Source organism: Ascaphus truei, chromosome 3 (assembly GCF_040206685.1).
Source record: "Ascaphus truei isolate aAscTru1 chromosome 3, aAscTru1.hap1, whole genome shotgun sequence".
In the NCBI taxonomy this organism is placed as follows: domain Eukaryota; kingdom Metazoa; phylum Chordata; class Amphibia; order Anura; family Ascaphidae; genus Ascaphus; species Ascaphus truei.
The window spans coordinates 344,207,073-344,222,850 of record NC_134485.1 but is presented as its reverse complement, the minus strand read 5'-3'; the positions used below and the strand labels follow the sequence as shown (position 1 = coordinate 344,222,850).

At 43.7% G+C, this 15,778-nt stretch overlaps 1 protein-coding gene across 1 annotated transcript in view; it reads right to left on the bottom strand.

Annotated features, from left to right (window-relative positions):
- Positions 1-15,262, bottom strand: part of ITGA5 (integrin subunit alpha 5) — a 107,502-nt gene extending 92,240 nt beyond the window's left edge. Inside the window, exon 1 of the mRNA XM_075591732.1 lies at positions 14,961-15,262. Within this exon, the coding sequence (XP_075447847.1) occupies positions 14,961-15,145 (185 nt within the window). The 5' untranslated portion in view covers positions 15,146-15,262. The remainder of the gene's footprint in view (positions 1-14,960) is intronic.
- Between the last annotated feature and the right edge of the window lie 516 nt (positions 15,263-15,778).

Genomic DNA, 15,778 nt, shown 5'->3' with positions numbered 1-15,778 from the left:
TTTTGTGGCTTTTTCAGCTTCTCTGCTTGAGTTTTAGTGTTCCTTGCAGCAGTTAATAGTTTACTTCAACTGGTCCTTAAGCATGTAGTGTATCTGACGCAGTTATTGGGTCATTACCTTGGTTCTTAGATCTGTTATTGTCCAAGTCTGCAGATACAGTCTTATTCCAGTGCTATATATTATTCCATTTATGTGTAGTATTAGACCCAGAAACGTTGCCCCCCTTACAATTTTTCACCCTATTACGTGTCTCCCCCCTCCCCCCCTCCACATTTTTTCTTGTTTTTACTCACTTGTCTCCCTTCCCCCCTTTCTGATTTATGTATATTGCACTGTTCCGTGAGAAAGTCTCCCCAGGCCTGCATTAGGGCTAGCTTTGTACTCGCATCCATATTTAATACAATTCGCCATTTTTTTTCAATTGACATTGTCTGACTGATTGCGTGCTGGGAATCATTGTATATATTAGTGTTACTCCCGTGATAATGTTCTGTTCGGCAGTACTGCAGCTTTCCGAATAAGGCCCAAATGACTTTGTTTTTCAAAACTGGTGTCAGAAATTGCACCTTTCACACTTTGTAAACAACTATTCTACACACTTTTTGGGCGGCTGCAGAGATTTGCATAGCACGGGCAAGCAGTTTTCTTTTTTTTAAAGAAGTCTGCTACAGACAGGCCTACATGTGGAATGTGCAGACACAATAAATATTAATCTCCCATGTGTGTCAGAGTGAACTCCGACCTCTATTTTCATAGTCTTCCTTTAGTCTCACCCCCTCCTTTGGTATTTCTGAGCCATTACTTGTGCCATCCGTCTTGTTTATTCCTGCCAAGAACATCTTGGCCTTTTCACCGCTTTAGGGTCCAGCAGCATATTGAAGGGGGTTAAAAACGAGCAGTTAATTCTTCACACCCCAATGAAAACCAAGACTCCAACACAGGGGAATATTGTGTCTGTGTCTATACACTTGTAGTCCCATTAAAAAAAACTACAAGTTGGAAATGGTTAATGCTCCCTATGCTCATCTGATGACCTTCAGACATTAAAGGTGGGAAAGGGTTCTCTGGTTTGTTATTATGGTGGCAGCGGAGGTGAGCAAAGAGAGAGAGAGTAAGAAACCATCACAGCAAATCTGTCAAGTGTGTAATAGAACCATCCGGGGAAGGGAATCCCTGTTTGTACTTAACCAGTGCTTTTGAACCATCATTTGTCCGCATATCGAGATGCCAGTTTGTATTGTAAATCACGACTGTCATTGTTGGCTATATAATAAATAAACTAAAAACATATTTGTATTTCAGTTTGTGAGCACAAGGAGACTCATGGAGGCAGGAAGTCTAAAGAGATACAGAGAATCAGGAGACAAGCACATTTGAGCTATAAAAGAAAGCTAAAAAAAAAAATTTTTTACACAAAATGCATTTAAAATTGGAGAACTGACCTCAGGGACTCCTCTCCGAGACCCACCCCAAATAAAATGAGATTTGGCAGTGCAAGGTCATTGCCATTTCCCCCACCAATATGAAATGCTTGCAACCATTTTGCAGCCGAAGGGACATGCATGAGAAACAAGGATTGGCAGGCCCTCCCGGCAGCGTAGGAATACACTTGGATATAAAAAGGGAATGGCACGACAATGGTTTCACCAATCAAAAAGCTTGCTTACGTTTGTTTGATTTGTTTTTGCGTATTCAACCTAGAGCTTACATTTGCAAGGCTGCTGCATGAGAGAAAAAAAAAAATACTAAACACAAACTTGTGCCATGTGTATGAAATGTATATATCTGCAAATACATTGCGGCCAGTGGGAATACCCATCAAAAGCTGTCAAAGCAATACCATGAAGGCCAACACAGCAGTAAGGAAATGTATGATAGGCCAGTAAAATAATCAGAACACTATCTCTGTGTTCCTACGATACATATTTAAGTCTGCGGCTTACTGGAGGGAGGACCAGTAGTACTTTTGAGCAGCATACTGTACATTGGAGTCACCATCAAGTAATAAATCTCAGGCATATAGTATCTTCCCTTTCATTTGTTTAATGTACTATAGGTTTAGGTAATCGGTGTTGGTAGTTTTAAGATACAAATAGTTTTGCATGAAGCTCCGTCTACAAAAGGAAGCAGAACAGAAGTTACGCTTGAGCGTGTGAGAAGTATGTCGTTCAAAGTTTTAGTAGCCACAATTGTTTTTGGAACGTGTATGTTCTTTACAGATGAAACAATTGTGTACACAACTCACCAGTCTCTTCTACATGTATAATTCAGAAAATAAAAATGAGACTTGTAGGGTTCTGAAAACTATATACAGTCAGCCTACAATTTCTTGTAGGTTGACCCAATTAAAGGATGGAGGGAGAGAGAAGGAAGGAGAAATAAATAAATAAAATTTAAAAAAAAACCCTAGAAGGAAGCCAAGCCAAGGGAAAAAAAACAGCCAGTAGAAGTGTGACTAGATCTGCAGACTGGAAGTGGATAGATCTATAAAGATAAAGGTATGTTTAATCTTCTGACCGAAACTCACATCACTCCCTTCTAAAAACAGTGGAGCAAGTTGCAGAAGTGGATAAGCGAACGTGCCCTTCACACTGTTTACAGCTAATGAAGGGGAAACCTCTTCATAGAATGTGAGGACAAAACAAAGACATTAAAATATCCCACTAAAACATTTAACTCAAAACTTGGCAACAAAATGCAACTGCTGCACTGTATTTATAGCCCGACTTGTGGCCTTGAGATACTCAAGTCCCACAATCTATAATTTTGGCTGTAGAGGTCTAATGTACAGTAGGTGTGGACATGACCCCCTTCCCACCCAGACAAAGAAATAGATGCACTTAAGCGCATGGAGGGAATTTACCTACCAAGATCAGAGCACAGCAGCGGGGAAGATTTTTCGGTCTAGATTGACAGAGCCACAAGTAACAGATCCCTCAAAGCGAAACGAAAAACCTGTGTTCCACTCTTGGCAGGTAGCTATGCAATTAATTTTACATGCCTGTGTTATAATGTGGTTAGGGGACTGCTATGCTGCCTTATTTGATTAAAATAGACCGCAACAAAAACTGATCCCCGTGGGGCACTATGGGTAGGGGAGAAGGGGGGGGGGGGGGGGGAGGGGTTGGAAGAAAATACCTTTACAATGAGGTGTGACAAGATGAACAATGGAAATATAAAGATCACAGTTTGAAGGTCACCCATTTGCTGCCAAAGAGGACTTGCCTGCTGCAAATCAAATAAATGCCTCTGACCAGATAATGGCGGGCTGTGGGAGGTGTTATGCGAGTATTGTATGGAGTTACCTCATCATCCCAAACTCTGGGTCCCAAAATAGAGTTTTCAATTTTCACAGATTATAGAAAATAAATAAAATATGGTGGTGTGACTCATTAGAAAGCCACAATGTTCTCTCCCAATGACGTTGCAGCTCACTGAGGTCGAGAGGATGCAGTTTGGCTCAGGGGGACACCACCGTACACATGGGCGAGTGGGGGAAAAGTGGCTAATGGGATTGAGTCGTTGAAGATGTGTGAATCTTTGAAACGTAAACATTATTTAAACTTGCTGGCCTGTGTTTGTTTTGGGGTGTGCATATGCCGTTTATTTTGTCACATCGTGTCCATTTGTGTAATAACGGGATGCACCCACTGGTATTGCAAGGTGTGGGGTAAAAAGGCCTCTATTTATGCACTTCAGTATGGCGAGATGTAGAATTTAATATCCCCCCCATCCCCCAACAGAGGAAGGGAAAAAAACAAAAAAAAAACTGATAACATTAATGGAACATGCTGACCCCATGACATAAAAATTGTTTTCATGGCCACAAAAACAACTAACTGCAGTGGATTCTGGTCACTGCCGAGCTATAAAAAGTACCAACCCAGTTCATACCCGAGCTGGGAGTAGAGGTCAACATGGCATAAATTACCACACTAGACATTTTCTGACCAACATTCAAGTGCTTCCCAAATATCAACCAGCTGGTGTTTTTTTTTTTTTGTAAGAATACCACCAACAGTGTGAGTGAGACTATTAGTAATTACTTCCAGTTGTGGATTTTTCTTGGTCTTCTGGTTAATGACATCAAAGGGATAATAAGAATCCACAGCAGAAGGTACCTACAGATTAGCTATATGTACACACACACACACACGTCTTTGAACGACATGACCACAGATACCAGTAACAGTACAGACACAGCTCTAACAGGAGCCATGGTTCAGAGCTAAACCACTTTCAGCTGATCCTGTAATGCTCATTTCTTTGCAAGGAGGGTTGAGGAGCTGGGTGACAGACTTCAGCTACAAGGGAAAAAGCGTGAAGTCCAGAATGAACATGGCACACAACAGGACTGGCTTATAGGGGAGATTCTTCCAGCTGCAGCTCAACAGCTTTTTGCACATTTTTAAAATCAGATTATTGGGAAGACGACAGCAGGCTGAATGGGAGTCATTTGCCAATACCACAACGTTGGAGCCACACTGTACAGGGAACCATGGGAAAAATCTTTAAGTGTCCCAGTTAGCAGATGAAACCAACTAACTACACAAAGGGGGAAAAAAATAAAAAAAGTGCCTTCGGTTCGCATTGTTAAGCATATAGATGTTGCACCTTAAAACTTCCAGAATGTCCCTTTAACCACAAGATTGCACAGGGACCACTTGTGAACACAGTATGTCCATTAGAATATGGATTGTAGCATGAATGAGGGAACTTTGCAAGAACAAAAAAAAGGTTGGGTTTTTTAGGTGTGGAGAGAGGAAACAACTGCATGCAGTTTTTGCACCATCTCAATAGATGTAAAAGACTGATGAGTAAAAACAGAGGGCTATTAAAAGAAATATATATGATATGCAGCTGAAGGAACCCTTATTTTACCAAATGTTTTCTTTCTTTTTTTTAATCACAAAAGAACATTTCGAGCCACTATACAAAAATATAGGGCAAATGTGAAATTTTTTCAAAATGAATTAGAACCGCAACTACATACAGGAATACCCCGCATTAAGGTACGCAATGGGACCGGAGCATGTATGTAAAGCGAAAATGTACTTAAAGTGAAGCACTGCCTTTTTCCCACTTATCGATGCATGTACTGTACTGCAATCGTCATATACGTGCATAACTGAGGTAAAAAGGCATTTGTAACAGGCTCCATAGTCTCCCCGCTTGTGCACAGCTTCTGTACAGGTAGGGAGCCGGTATTGTTGTTCAGGACGTGCAGACAGGCGCATGCGTGAGCTGCCGTTTGCCTATTGAGCGAGATGTACTTACTCGCGAGTGTATTTAAAGGGAGTGTCCTTAAACCGGGGTATGCCTGTATACATACAAAAAAACAGAACCAACAGTATTAAATCCCTTCAACATTGGAGGGCCAGTTGGGAATTTAAGAGGATCTGATAAGGGTACTTGGATATTGCACCCACTACCCCTCTCCCCAAACAATAAAAAAAGTGTTAATGACAAAGGATAGAACATAGACAAGTTGTACCTCAGAATTGTGCAGCAGTGTTAAGAAATTAGAACACAGTGAGGGGGTTAACAGTCTCTGAATAATCATCCAACATTCACGCACACCCTTTGTTACAAGCGATAGGCCTTTGGCAAATCTCTGGAGCACAAGTGTGTAAGCGAGCCAGAGACATATATAATATCCATATGTTTCATGTTCAGAAGCCAGAACAGCATGTTCTTTTTCTACCAGACCATTTTCTATACAACAAATCCCTGTTTGAAATGCAACCATTCGTGTCCTGAACTCTATTCTTTTAATTCTAGTATGTTCATTTCCTATGCTGCTATACATATGTACAGTGTGTACTGTATGACTGAACAATGGCAGTTTTTCTAGTGAATGTCTGCCGATGTTTTGTGAATGAGCGTACTGTATACCAGGGGTGCGCAAACTTCCTGCACCCCCCCCCCGATGCATCGCGCCATGGCATTTGAGACGCGTGACAAGCCGGGTAAGTACGTTTACAGAGGCCTCACGCTCAGCGTGGGGCCTCTGTAACCGCCGCGCCCCCCCAGAAAAGTATCGGGGGGCCCGTCCTCCAGTTTCTGCAACCCTGCTGTATACTATATACAGCTCAACCCTGTTATAACGCGATCCCTTACAACGCGAATCCGCTTATAACGCGATGTAAGCGTGGCTCCCAATTTTCGTATTTAGGAATACTTTACAACACGATTATTGGTATCTTAAATACTTTATTGTACAATGCATACAATTGTACATTATTTCTAACGCGATCCGTTTATAACGCAATGTTATTCTTTGGACCCCAAACAGCGTTATAAGGGGGTTGAGCTGTAGTAGGAGTCTTCAACCAGTTTCCCAAAGGGTGCCAGATCAGTAAACAAATAAATGAGTAAAAAGGGCCACAAGAGTATCGGAATATAATGCCGGATACATTTAAATACGTAGAACTGCTTTCAAAAAGTTAAAGTAGGGTCATTTTTAACATTACATATAGGTTTTAGTGTGAACAAAAGTGCACTAAGCAGCTTAGGCAACTAAATGGAAATTACAAGATGCAGACAGTCCAGGGGCCGCTCCAAAACCCTATGCAGGCTGTGTTTGGCCCACGAGCCTGAACTGAAGAGCCCTGCTGTGTAACATCTATGCAGGGGAGTGCAATCTTTTTCCCCTACCCCCTCCTGCCTGCCTTCCCTTGGCTCCTGCGTTCTGACGTCACTTTGCCATGGCACCACCACATCACGTGGCCCGGCATCATTTGACGCAGTCTGAGCCAAGGTAAGAGCCAAAACCAAGAGCTGCAAGGCGGCAGCGCTATTCTGTGACGTCACCCAGCGCTGCAGCATCTTGATTGTACCAGGGAGGGAGAGCAGGAGGAGTCTTGGGGTGGTGCGGCTGCGAGCAGTTCACCCTCATTGGCTGAACGTCGCTTGCAGTATGAGCACTTCAATTGGAAGTTACTTGTTTTGGCGTGGCAATGCTACACACATTTTTGAGTATAATCACAGCCTTAGGGGTTGCCGGTAGCCGCTCTGCTAGCGGGGATCACATATTGTCCGCTTTTCAAAGCTCCCGTGCCCTGCGGGCCAATGGGAAGCAGTGATGTCACCCGAAGCAGCTTATTAATGGCCCATGTGACATGGGAGCTTTAATTATATTTAAAAACAACAACAAAAAAAAAAAAAACGAGCGATATTGGCATTTACTACAGAGGCCTCTTGGGAAGCAGGGGGTCCCCGGAGCTGAAATTAACGGGGTTGAGCTCTGGAGACCTCCTGCTTCAATCCTCAAACATTGCTTGGATTGCTCTTAACTTTTAAATAATGGCTGGTAACTATTGAATGTTATGTGCTTGATTCAAAGTCTTTTGTGACTGATGCTGTTCATCCTACAGCCAGGGGTGCGCAAACTTTGTGCTGCGCCCCCTGCCTGCACTCCCCCAGTGCTCGCGACCCCCCCCCCCCCTAACCTTTGTGGCATCTTCAAATGATGCCGCGCTGGGTCATGTGACGTGAACCCACAGAGTCATTTGACACCACGTTGCCACGGCAAAGTGTGGCCCAAAGCCGGCTGAATCAAGTTACGTGAGTTAGAGAGACCTTGCGCGGTCCCCGGCATTTAATGTCAATGCCTTGGGGAAGAGTGCAGGCCTCTGTAACTGCCGTGCCCCTTCCCCCCCCAATAAAATCTTGTGCACCCCTGCCCTAGACTATAAGCAACAGCAAAACTTAGAAGTGTGCCTTCTAGGAACTACTGGCGTGTGGACCTCCTTCCTGTTGATTCACTGTACTAGTCACATTGTAGTGATGGAATCTGCAGTGTCCTACTTCAGAAACTAAATCAGTCTGGAACCCGCTCTGTGCAGCGAGAAATTCATTTATCCCCATATACCTCGGATACACAAACTATAAAGCACTTCAGGACAGGGATCGGTTTCACCTCCCCGGTCTTATTTATTTTGTACTGTGAACTATTTTATACACATATTAAAAAACTAAAAAGTAAGTATGCATGTGTATATTTTCTTTTCCAATACCAACACTTGCTGCATTTGATTAGTTGCAGCAACAAGGGCTTATAAAAAGCCCAAGGCTGAGCTAACGGACTGTGCAAAAATTCTGCCACGGAAGCAGCTCTCTGTATGCGGACAACGGGTTAACTCATTCAGTCCCGGAAGCACATGCAAAAGAAATGCAAAGATTCCTGCATTCTTATACAGGAGTCAATACTGAAAACAGAGTAAAATTCACTGTAACTGCACTCTTGTAATATGAACCAATCTTACCTGACCAAAACAATCATGGTAGAGGGATAGCATTGTGATTAAGGTACTAATCTCTGAAGCGAGAAGCAAACCTAATGTAAGTTATATGAAACCTTGGCAGTCATTGTAATGCCCCATCACTAAAAATATAGTTCAATAGGGCTGAATGGAGTTCTTCCACTGAGTAAGGCTGAGCTCAGACTGGCTGCTACGTCCGCGCGTGCGCCTCTGCCGCGCACTCCTGCAGCCCAGCGATCTGTGCTCAAACTGCAGGAGTTGTGTCGCAGCGTTTGGGGGCGTAACGAACACGTCACGGAGCTGGTTCGCCTTTATTGGCTGAACCAGCTCACGTGACGCGACTGCAGCCCCAAATTTCAATTTGGGTTGTGGCGGCAAAATATTGCAGCGTCAACGCTGTAGTTTGCTGCCACAAGCAGTTTCTAGTGTGACAAGTTTAGTGTGGCAACTGTCCTCCACTAGCCTCAAAGAGTGACGGTTGTGCGCACGTCACCTAGTATCCTGTCTGATCTGGGCCTAAAGTGTATAGAGGACACTTGCAGCACATTGCATACTTATTAGGCCGCGCTTATAGCCCTGCTTCGGCTATGGCACATCGCGTGAAACCAAGTGTATTTAATCTGTGTCGAGCACCTATAGTAGGTGCGACTGCGATCACTGGAAATTTATTTTTCTGGCGACCGCTGCATGACGTCAGCGGGCACGCGAGTGGTTTAGCTAATGAGGGTGAACCGCTCACTGCCACGCCCCCGCCACTTCTCTCCTACACTATGAGCAGAAATCGCTGCTACAACGGCGTTGTATACGGCGAAGTCACGGGAGTATAAGCGCGGCCTAGGCTAGCTTGGTTGCTTCAGGGCCCCCACCAACCGACACGCTAACCAGACAGTTCCCACAGCTTGATCCCAGACAGGGCTTGTAACCTGGCCTCGGATAAACACGATCAGCATTAAGAGAAAAAAGTGTAACTAATTGCATGGTTAATCAAAGTGGTTCCAGCCTAGAGAAACAAAACTCACGTTTGGGGGGAAAATAAATAGTTCAGGAAACTATTAAACACCTTCAGTGCTATAATAGTGCAGAGGAATAAAAAATAGATAATCCCTATACTGTATCTTCCGCTGTGCTACCACATGCTTACACAGTATGTACTAGCATAACCAGCCCAGAACTAACCATTCTTTTGACACACACACACACACACTTTAGTTTACAATATTCAGTTGTTTTTCCTGAAGTTGATTGCTAGTGTTAGGTGATATGAGGAGCAGCTATACAGGTTTTGGGGCAGAGCTGCCTAAAGCAGGGCAGCGCAAACCTTTGCAGCTGCGCCCCCCTGCCTTCCCTCCGCTGGTGCTCGCACCCCCTCCCTTACCATGATGCGGCGTCATGAGAGGTCACGTGACCCGCAGCGTGATTTCACGCAGGTGACGTCACATGACACCGCAGTGCCATGGACAAGTGTGACGCCGGCAGAGTCAAGGTAAGTAATAGCGTTGCAGAGGCCTCACGTGATCCCCTGGCATTAAATTGTAATGCCATGGGGAAGAGCACGGGGCCCCTGCAACGGTGTGCGCCCCCCCCAGAAAGATCTTCCGCCCCACCCCGCTGGCCTAAAGCATGTACTGTATAAGTTATGATGTAACACTTGGATGTAGCTGGGGCGATTCCTGGCCTGCAGGGTACGTGATGGGAGGCGTGGTAAGGGCGTGCCTGTGACATCACGTTAATGGTTCACCCTCATTGGCTGAACCGTGTACGTGACAAGGGAATCGCCCAAAGACAAAAATGTTTGTCTTTGCACGCATTGCGTCTACCCATGCTCATATTGACGCTACAATTGCATTGTTTTGATCGCGAAGCTCGCTCTCAAACTGGCCTAATGCAGGATGTATCCACTGGTCAACGTGCCACTATCAAAATAGTGGTTGTGTTTGATTTTAGGATAGCATAGTCCTGTTAAACAAAGGCCTCAAAAGGTTGATAAATCATGTGTTTTCCTCGTATAGTGCCGAGTGTACGCAGCGCTGTACATATGTTTCCGGCCCGTGTCTCTGCCAGTAGAGCTTACAATCTATTTTTTTGGTGCCTGAGGTACAGGGAAAAAGTGGCTTGCCCAAGATCACAAGATCTATCTGACAATGGGATATGAACCGGGCTCCCCCGCTTCAAACTCCGTGCCCTGACTGAGCACTCCTTCAGCCCGATTATGTATATCTTTATTTATATAGCGCCATTAATGTACACAGCGCTTCACAGCAGTAATACACGTGGCATAACATTAAAACAACAAATAGAAATAATACATTATGGGAAGAAGCGCTTCAGACATTAGGAAAAGGAGTCCCTTTCCCAAAGAGCATGCAATCTAATTGTTAAGTAGGAACAACGTACAGGGACAGTAGGAGGGTGTTCTGCTAAGTGCATCTGCAAGGGGACATGGTCAACGTATGAGGTGTATAGTGTCAGCCAGAGAGCTACGCCTGCTTCGTTAAGGAGGTGGGTTTTATGATAGGTCTTAAAAAGGTGGATAGAGAGGGTGCCACTCATATGGAGGGGAAGGGAATTCCAGGTGCGGGGCAGTGAGTGAGAAAGGTTTAAGGTGGGAGAGGGCTTTAGATACAAAAAGGGGTAGAGAGAAGACATCCTTGAGCAGAACGCAAGAGTCGGAATAGTGTATAGCGAGAACTTAGGGTTGAGATGTGAAATGGGGCAGAAGTGTAAAGCCTTAAAAGAAGTGAGGAAGAGAATGGAGTATTTAATATAAATTCAAATCAAGTCTTGCAAGATCAATTAGATTGTAAGCTCGTCGGAGCAGGGACTTCTCTTCCTAAATTTTAATTTTTAAGTCTGAAGCACTTATTCCCATGACCCATTTGTATATGTTATTTATGATTGTCACGTGTATTACCACTGTGAAGCGCTATGTACATTAATGGCACTATAGAAATAAAGACATACATACACTATAAACCAGTGTTTTTAAACATGGGGTTCCCCAAGCATTCACTAAAAAAATAAAAAAAAAATAAAAATAAGTGCTTCCCTGCAATTTTCAGGTCATTTAAAAATTGTACCAAATACAATGTAAATTTACAAATGCATCTGATCTCTGAAACGCTATTAGGCCGAGTCCATAGAAGGACAGACAGTCAGCGCCGAGCGGTGCGGACGCTCCGCGATGAGCCCCGTCATCCTCAATGAGGATGTCTTGAGAGGGGGCTGCCGCGAGCGTCCGCAGGCGCAGGGATTTTCAGCCAACAGCAGAACCTGTTTCTGAGTGCGTGGTCGGCTGAAAACCTCCAATCAGAGCGAAGCAGCGTCAAGGCGCCGTGACGTTGGTGCTTCGCGGACTATTGGCCCAGTGACCCGCCTCCCCATCGCGCACGCAGGCTCGTCTGCTAGTTCATGCAATCACTCCCGATTGCGCAGACGAGCCTCAGCGCCCCCTCCCCTGTATGGACTCAACCTTAGAGGGTAGGGGTCTGCTGAACTTCACAATCTAATTATAGGGTTCCTTTTATATAAAAAAATTAAATACATTTGGAAACCACTTGTATCAACTACAAGAGCGAGTGAACACGCGAGCGAACGAACACACACACACACACACACACACACACACGTTACCCTTTTAAAAAAAAAAAAAAGTGAAAGATAATAAAAAAAAAAAAATACTGCCAACCCTGTGGTAACATCACACTTTTACTACTGAATGTATCAGTTCCCTTGTGTCAATGCTCTTGCTTTTTATAGAGTCATAAAATACCAGGTCTGAGCTAGTGTTAACCTTGCATCAAATGTATCAACTTAACTTTTGTCAGACACAAGTATATGATAGTTACACTCATGGTATCCCCTTAGTAACCGTTTAGCACCACTTTATGAATATAGCCCTAAAAGCTTCCCATGCCAGTAGTTTTCAATCTGTGATTAAAAATAAATAAATAAATAAATCCTGGACCCTCAAAACCCAGCCTACCTATTCCAAGCACCCACTTATTTACCTGCAGTACAATACATATGTGCATGCAAGAGATATCCATTTAAAAGAAAGAAAAAAAGTGAAATTGTTTTAAACTGCATTATTCAATGCGAATAAATTAGAAAGAAAGATGGTGACCGTAACACAAGCCAATACTAATTATGTTTTTAATAATAGCACGTTCTTGTATAGCGCTGATAGTTTGACGTAGACAGTCCCTGCCCGTGGAGCTTACAATCTATGTTTTTTGGTGCCTGAGGCACAGGGAGATAAAGTGACTTGCTCAAGGTCACAAGGAGCTGACACCGGGAATCAAACCAGTTCCCCTTGCTTCATGCAAACTCAGAGTCAGAGTCAGTCAGTGTCTTTTCAGTCATTCCTTCTCCCATTTTTCTGGTTAACCCCTAATGATTTTCTGAGGAACCATTGAACACAGGGAACAGTCAAGTCAGTTCATCTCCCAAATAATTGGCCTAGCAAGTTTTCTCCCATACGAAGGAAGAACATACAGTAGATGGGTTTTAAAACACAAGTGACCATAAAATTGTGCAATCCCTAAAATAGGGATAATTTCCATAGGAAGTGACATTAAAGCTGCAAAAAGATATTCTTATTTAAAGCAAGGATTTCGTCCATAAACTTTTTTTTTTTTTTTTTTTTTTTAATACCCGTTGAACGAAATGAGATGAACCCCCTCTGTTAAACTAGATAGTGTTTGGTGCTTTGCACGATTTAAAAAAAAAAAGTAGCATAAAATAAGTTAGCATACCACCGAAAACCCATCCCATCCCAGACCATGTGAATTATCAGATGGGGATGATATCTCAACACAGCATCTGTTCTCAGATACAGTGGTGAGAAATGAAGGAGAAACCATGACTAACAGACTGTGCAACAATCCTGCCACAGAACAGCCTCAGGGGACAGAGATTAACCACTGCACTGCTACACAGGATCCTTTCAATGGATCGCAGCTCTGTCCTTCAAAACAGATGGAGTCAACGAGAGGGATAATGGGACTACCCCAAAAAGTGAACAAAGTGCCATATAAACTATACTGAGTGCGTTCTGATAAGAGAAGACACAATGCATGATTGACCTCTTCTGTCCAGTACTGTTGGTAAACATCCCTACCCACACCCAACCCTTTAAGAAAAATCACTGCTTGTAATTATTGTACACCATAGCCAACCTGGCAGATCTGGCAAGGGTTACACGTTCTCCATCTGAACACTCCACATGGTCAGACCCACTCATCTTGAAATGCTGGTTTATATAAACTCTATATAAGGAGATATATCTCAATAGGGACTAGTACTGTACACAATGAACACACACGTTTCAGTGCAGTTTTAATGAGTGGCTGAAATTGCTGTCTCTGCCATGGAGGGGCTGGGCACAAACCTCACTGTTGCTGCGTGTCCGGTTTCAGGAAACTCTGTCCTGTTAAACATTATTAGTCACTTTCCTCATGTGAGCTCTGAGCTATTGGGCGAGATTTACTCATATCCTCATAGGTCTCAACACAGGGGGCAATACAGGCACCGGACTTCAACACAGGGGATGGGGGGCAGATCCACGCCAGCATTTGGGGCACATTAGTGGGCTGCCGCCATTGTAAGAAGGAGACAGTCGGGAGTGGAGTTACCACTTTGATATATTTACGTCTAATAGGATTGTTCTTAATTGAAAACACTGGCAGGAACCCAAACAAAAAGTGAAATACATCTCTGCTGCCGGAGGAGCCAAAAATACAAAGCTAAGCCGACACATTTGTTTCACTACAGAAAATACAAAGTGTATGGGGGTAGCTGCTGGGAGTCAGCAGATCTAGGCTGCAAAGTGGGGCAGCATGGGCTCCGTCCGTAGTATTAGCCCCATCCTGCAGTAAAAGTCTTTGAACTAACCTACCAATTAGGAGCCAGGCACTTCTGCCTCAAAGCCACAACACTGGCTGCACCTAAATGCAACGCGAAATCAGGAGGTGGGTGATCAGCAGGTAATATCAACCAGATGGGAGAATAAGATCCCCATCCAGACACAAAAGATAGAAGTGCATGGGAGCAAGACTGCCAAATTGTAGTAAGAGGGACGGTCTTACACAGACAAAAGAGTGCAGAACTGAAAAAGGAAACAAGGGATCACAGTAATATTATAAAAGGAGAGTTGTTGCAAAGGGGGTAAGAGATGTGGTGAAAAAGAAATAGAAAAGTGAGAAGGGAAAGATTATTTTGGTGGAGGGAAGCGAGTTGGAAATGAGGGGATGTAACGGGACAAATTTAAGGGCGGGAGGAGTTTCAAAGAACTAAAAAAAAAAAAAAGAGTAACTTGGAAAGGAAACCGTTTTAAAAAAACGAGAACAAACAACCGTACACAGTGAAAACACCGATGGATAATACTTTCTATATCTGTAGTCCATGTGTAACAGATAAAGGGTTAACAGAATGCACCATGAAACTCTAAAGCCCCCCAGAAAACAAAAGCTCCACATCCCCAGCTTATTTATTCACACCTCTGTGCCAAGAGGCAGGCAGGGGAACAGGAGGATGTGAAGAGGTTTCACAGCCTCAGAACAAGAGCCACCAAATGTTACAGGGCGAGAAACTATTTGTTCCCAACAAGCTCCCAAACTGCCTCACACATCCAGACCCCATATGTTAGTGGCCTGGGAAGACATGCCCTGTCCAACTCCCAAAACAGTCTTAACTCACCTCTGTGCATCTGGGAGGTAGAAATCCACCGAGAACCCAAATAAGCTGCCTTCTGGTCCAGTGTATACTGCAGGCTGCTCCACATCCAAATTAAATCCATGTCCCAAGCTAAAGGTGAGGAGCAGAAGAGCTGACAGCACAGAAGAGGGTGTTAACGGGCACTGCTTCCCTTTGAGGTGCTGCATGGCTTCAGGGTGCTTTGCTTGCTTATGGGATGTGGAATCATATGAAGGGGGACTCTAGTGGGATGCAAGCTGACTTTCAAGAGCTGAACTACTCTCAATGGAGAAGAAAAGCCCCTCCTAAATGTAGCTGCAGGGTGTTCCCTACAGAGAGAGGAGTGTCCCGAATTCAGCACTACACCCCACCCCCTTTTTTTTTTGTTCAATGAACAGATCCCTTTTCTGCTGTATGGATTTAATTAGGCCTGTTGCATGTGTATTTTCTCCACTCTCACATTTAGCAGTTTAATAAACCGGTCTCCCACTCACTTAGAAATCCTAATCCAATTATTTAAATCAGTCTTGTTGTTGGTAAACTGTTAATTAAATCTTACATGGGGCTGATGTGAGAGATAAACTAATTTAAAACGGGTGGGGGAAAAAAAAAACAAAACCAAAGTGAGTGGAAAAAAAAGTAAACAGCAGGTAATACAAGTAATAAAATATGTACAGAAGGGAGAAATAGTGAGGGGCCAAGACATAGGAGGAGGGAAAGGGGGTATTGCAAGAGCTAAAAGAAACATCATTGAGGAAGATTATTAAATACATTGTGAGACTTATTAGCAGTAAAAAAATAAAAAGTGGTAAGATAGAAGG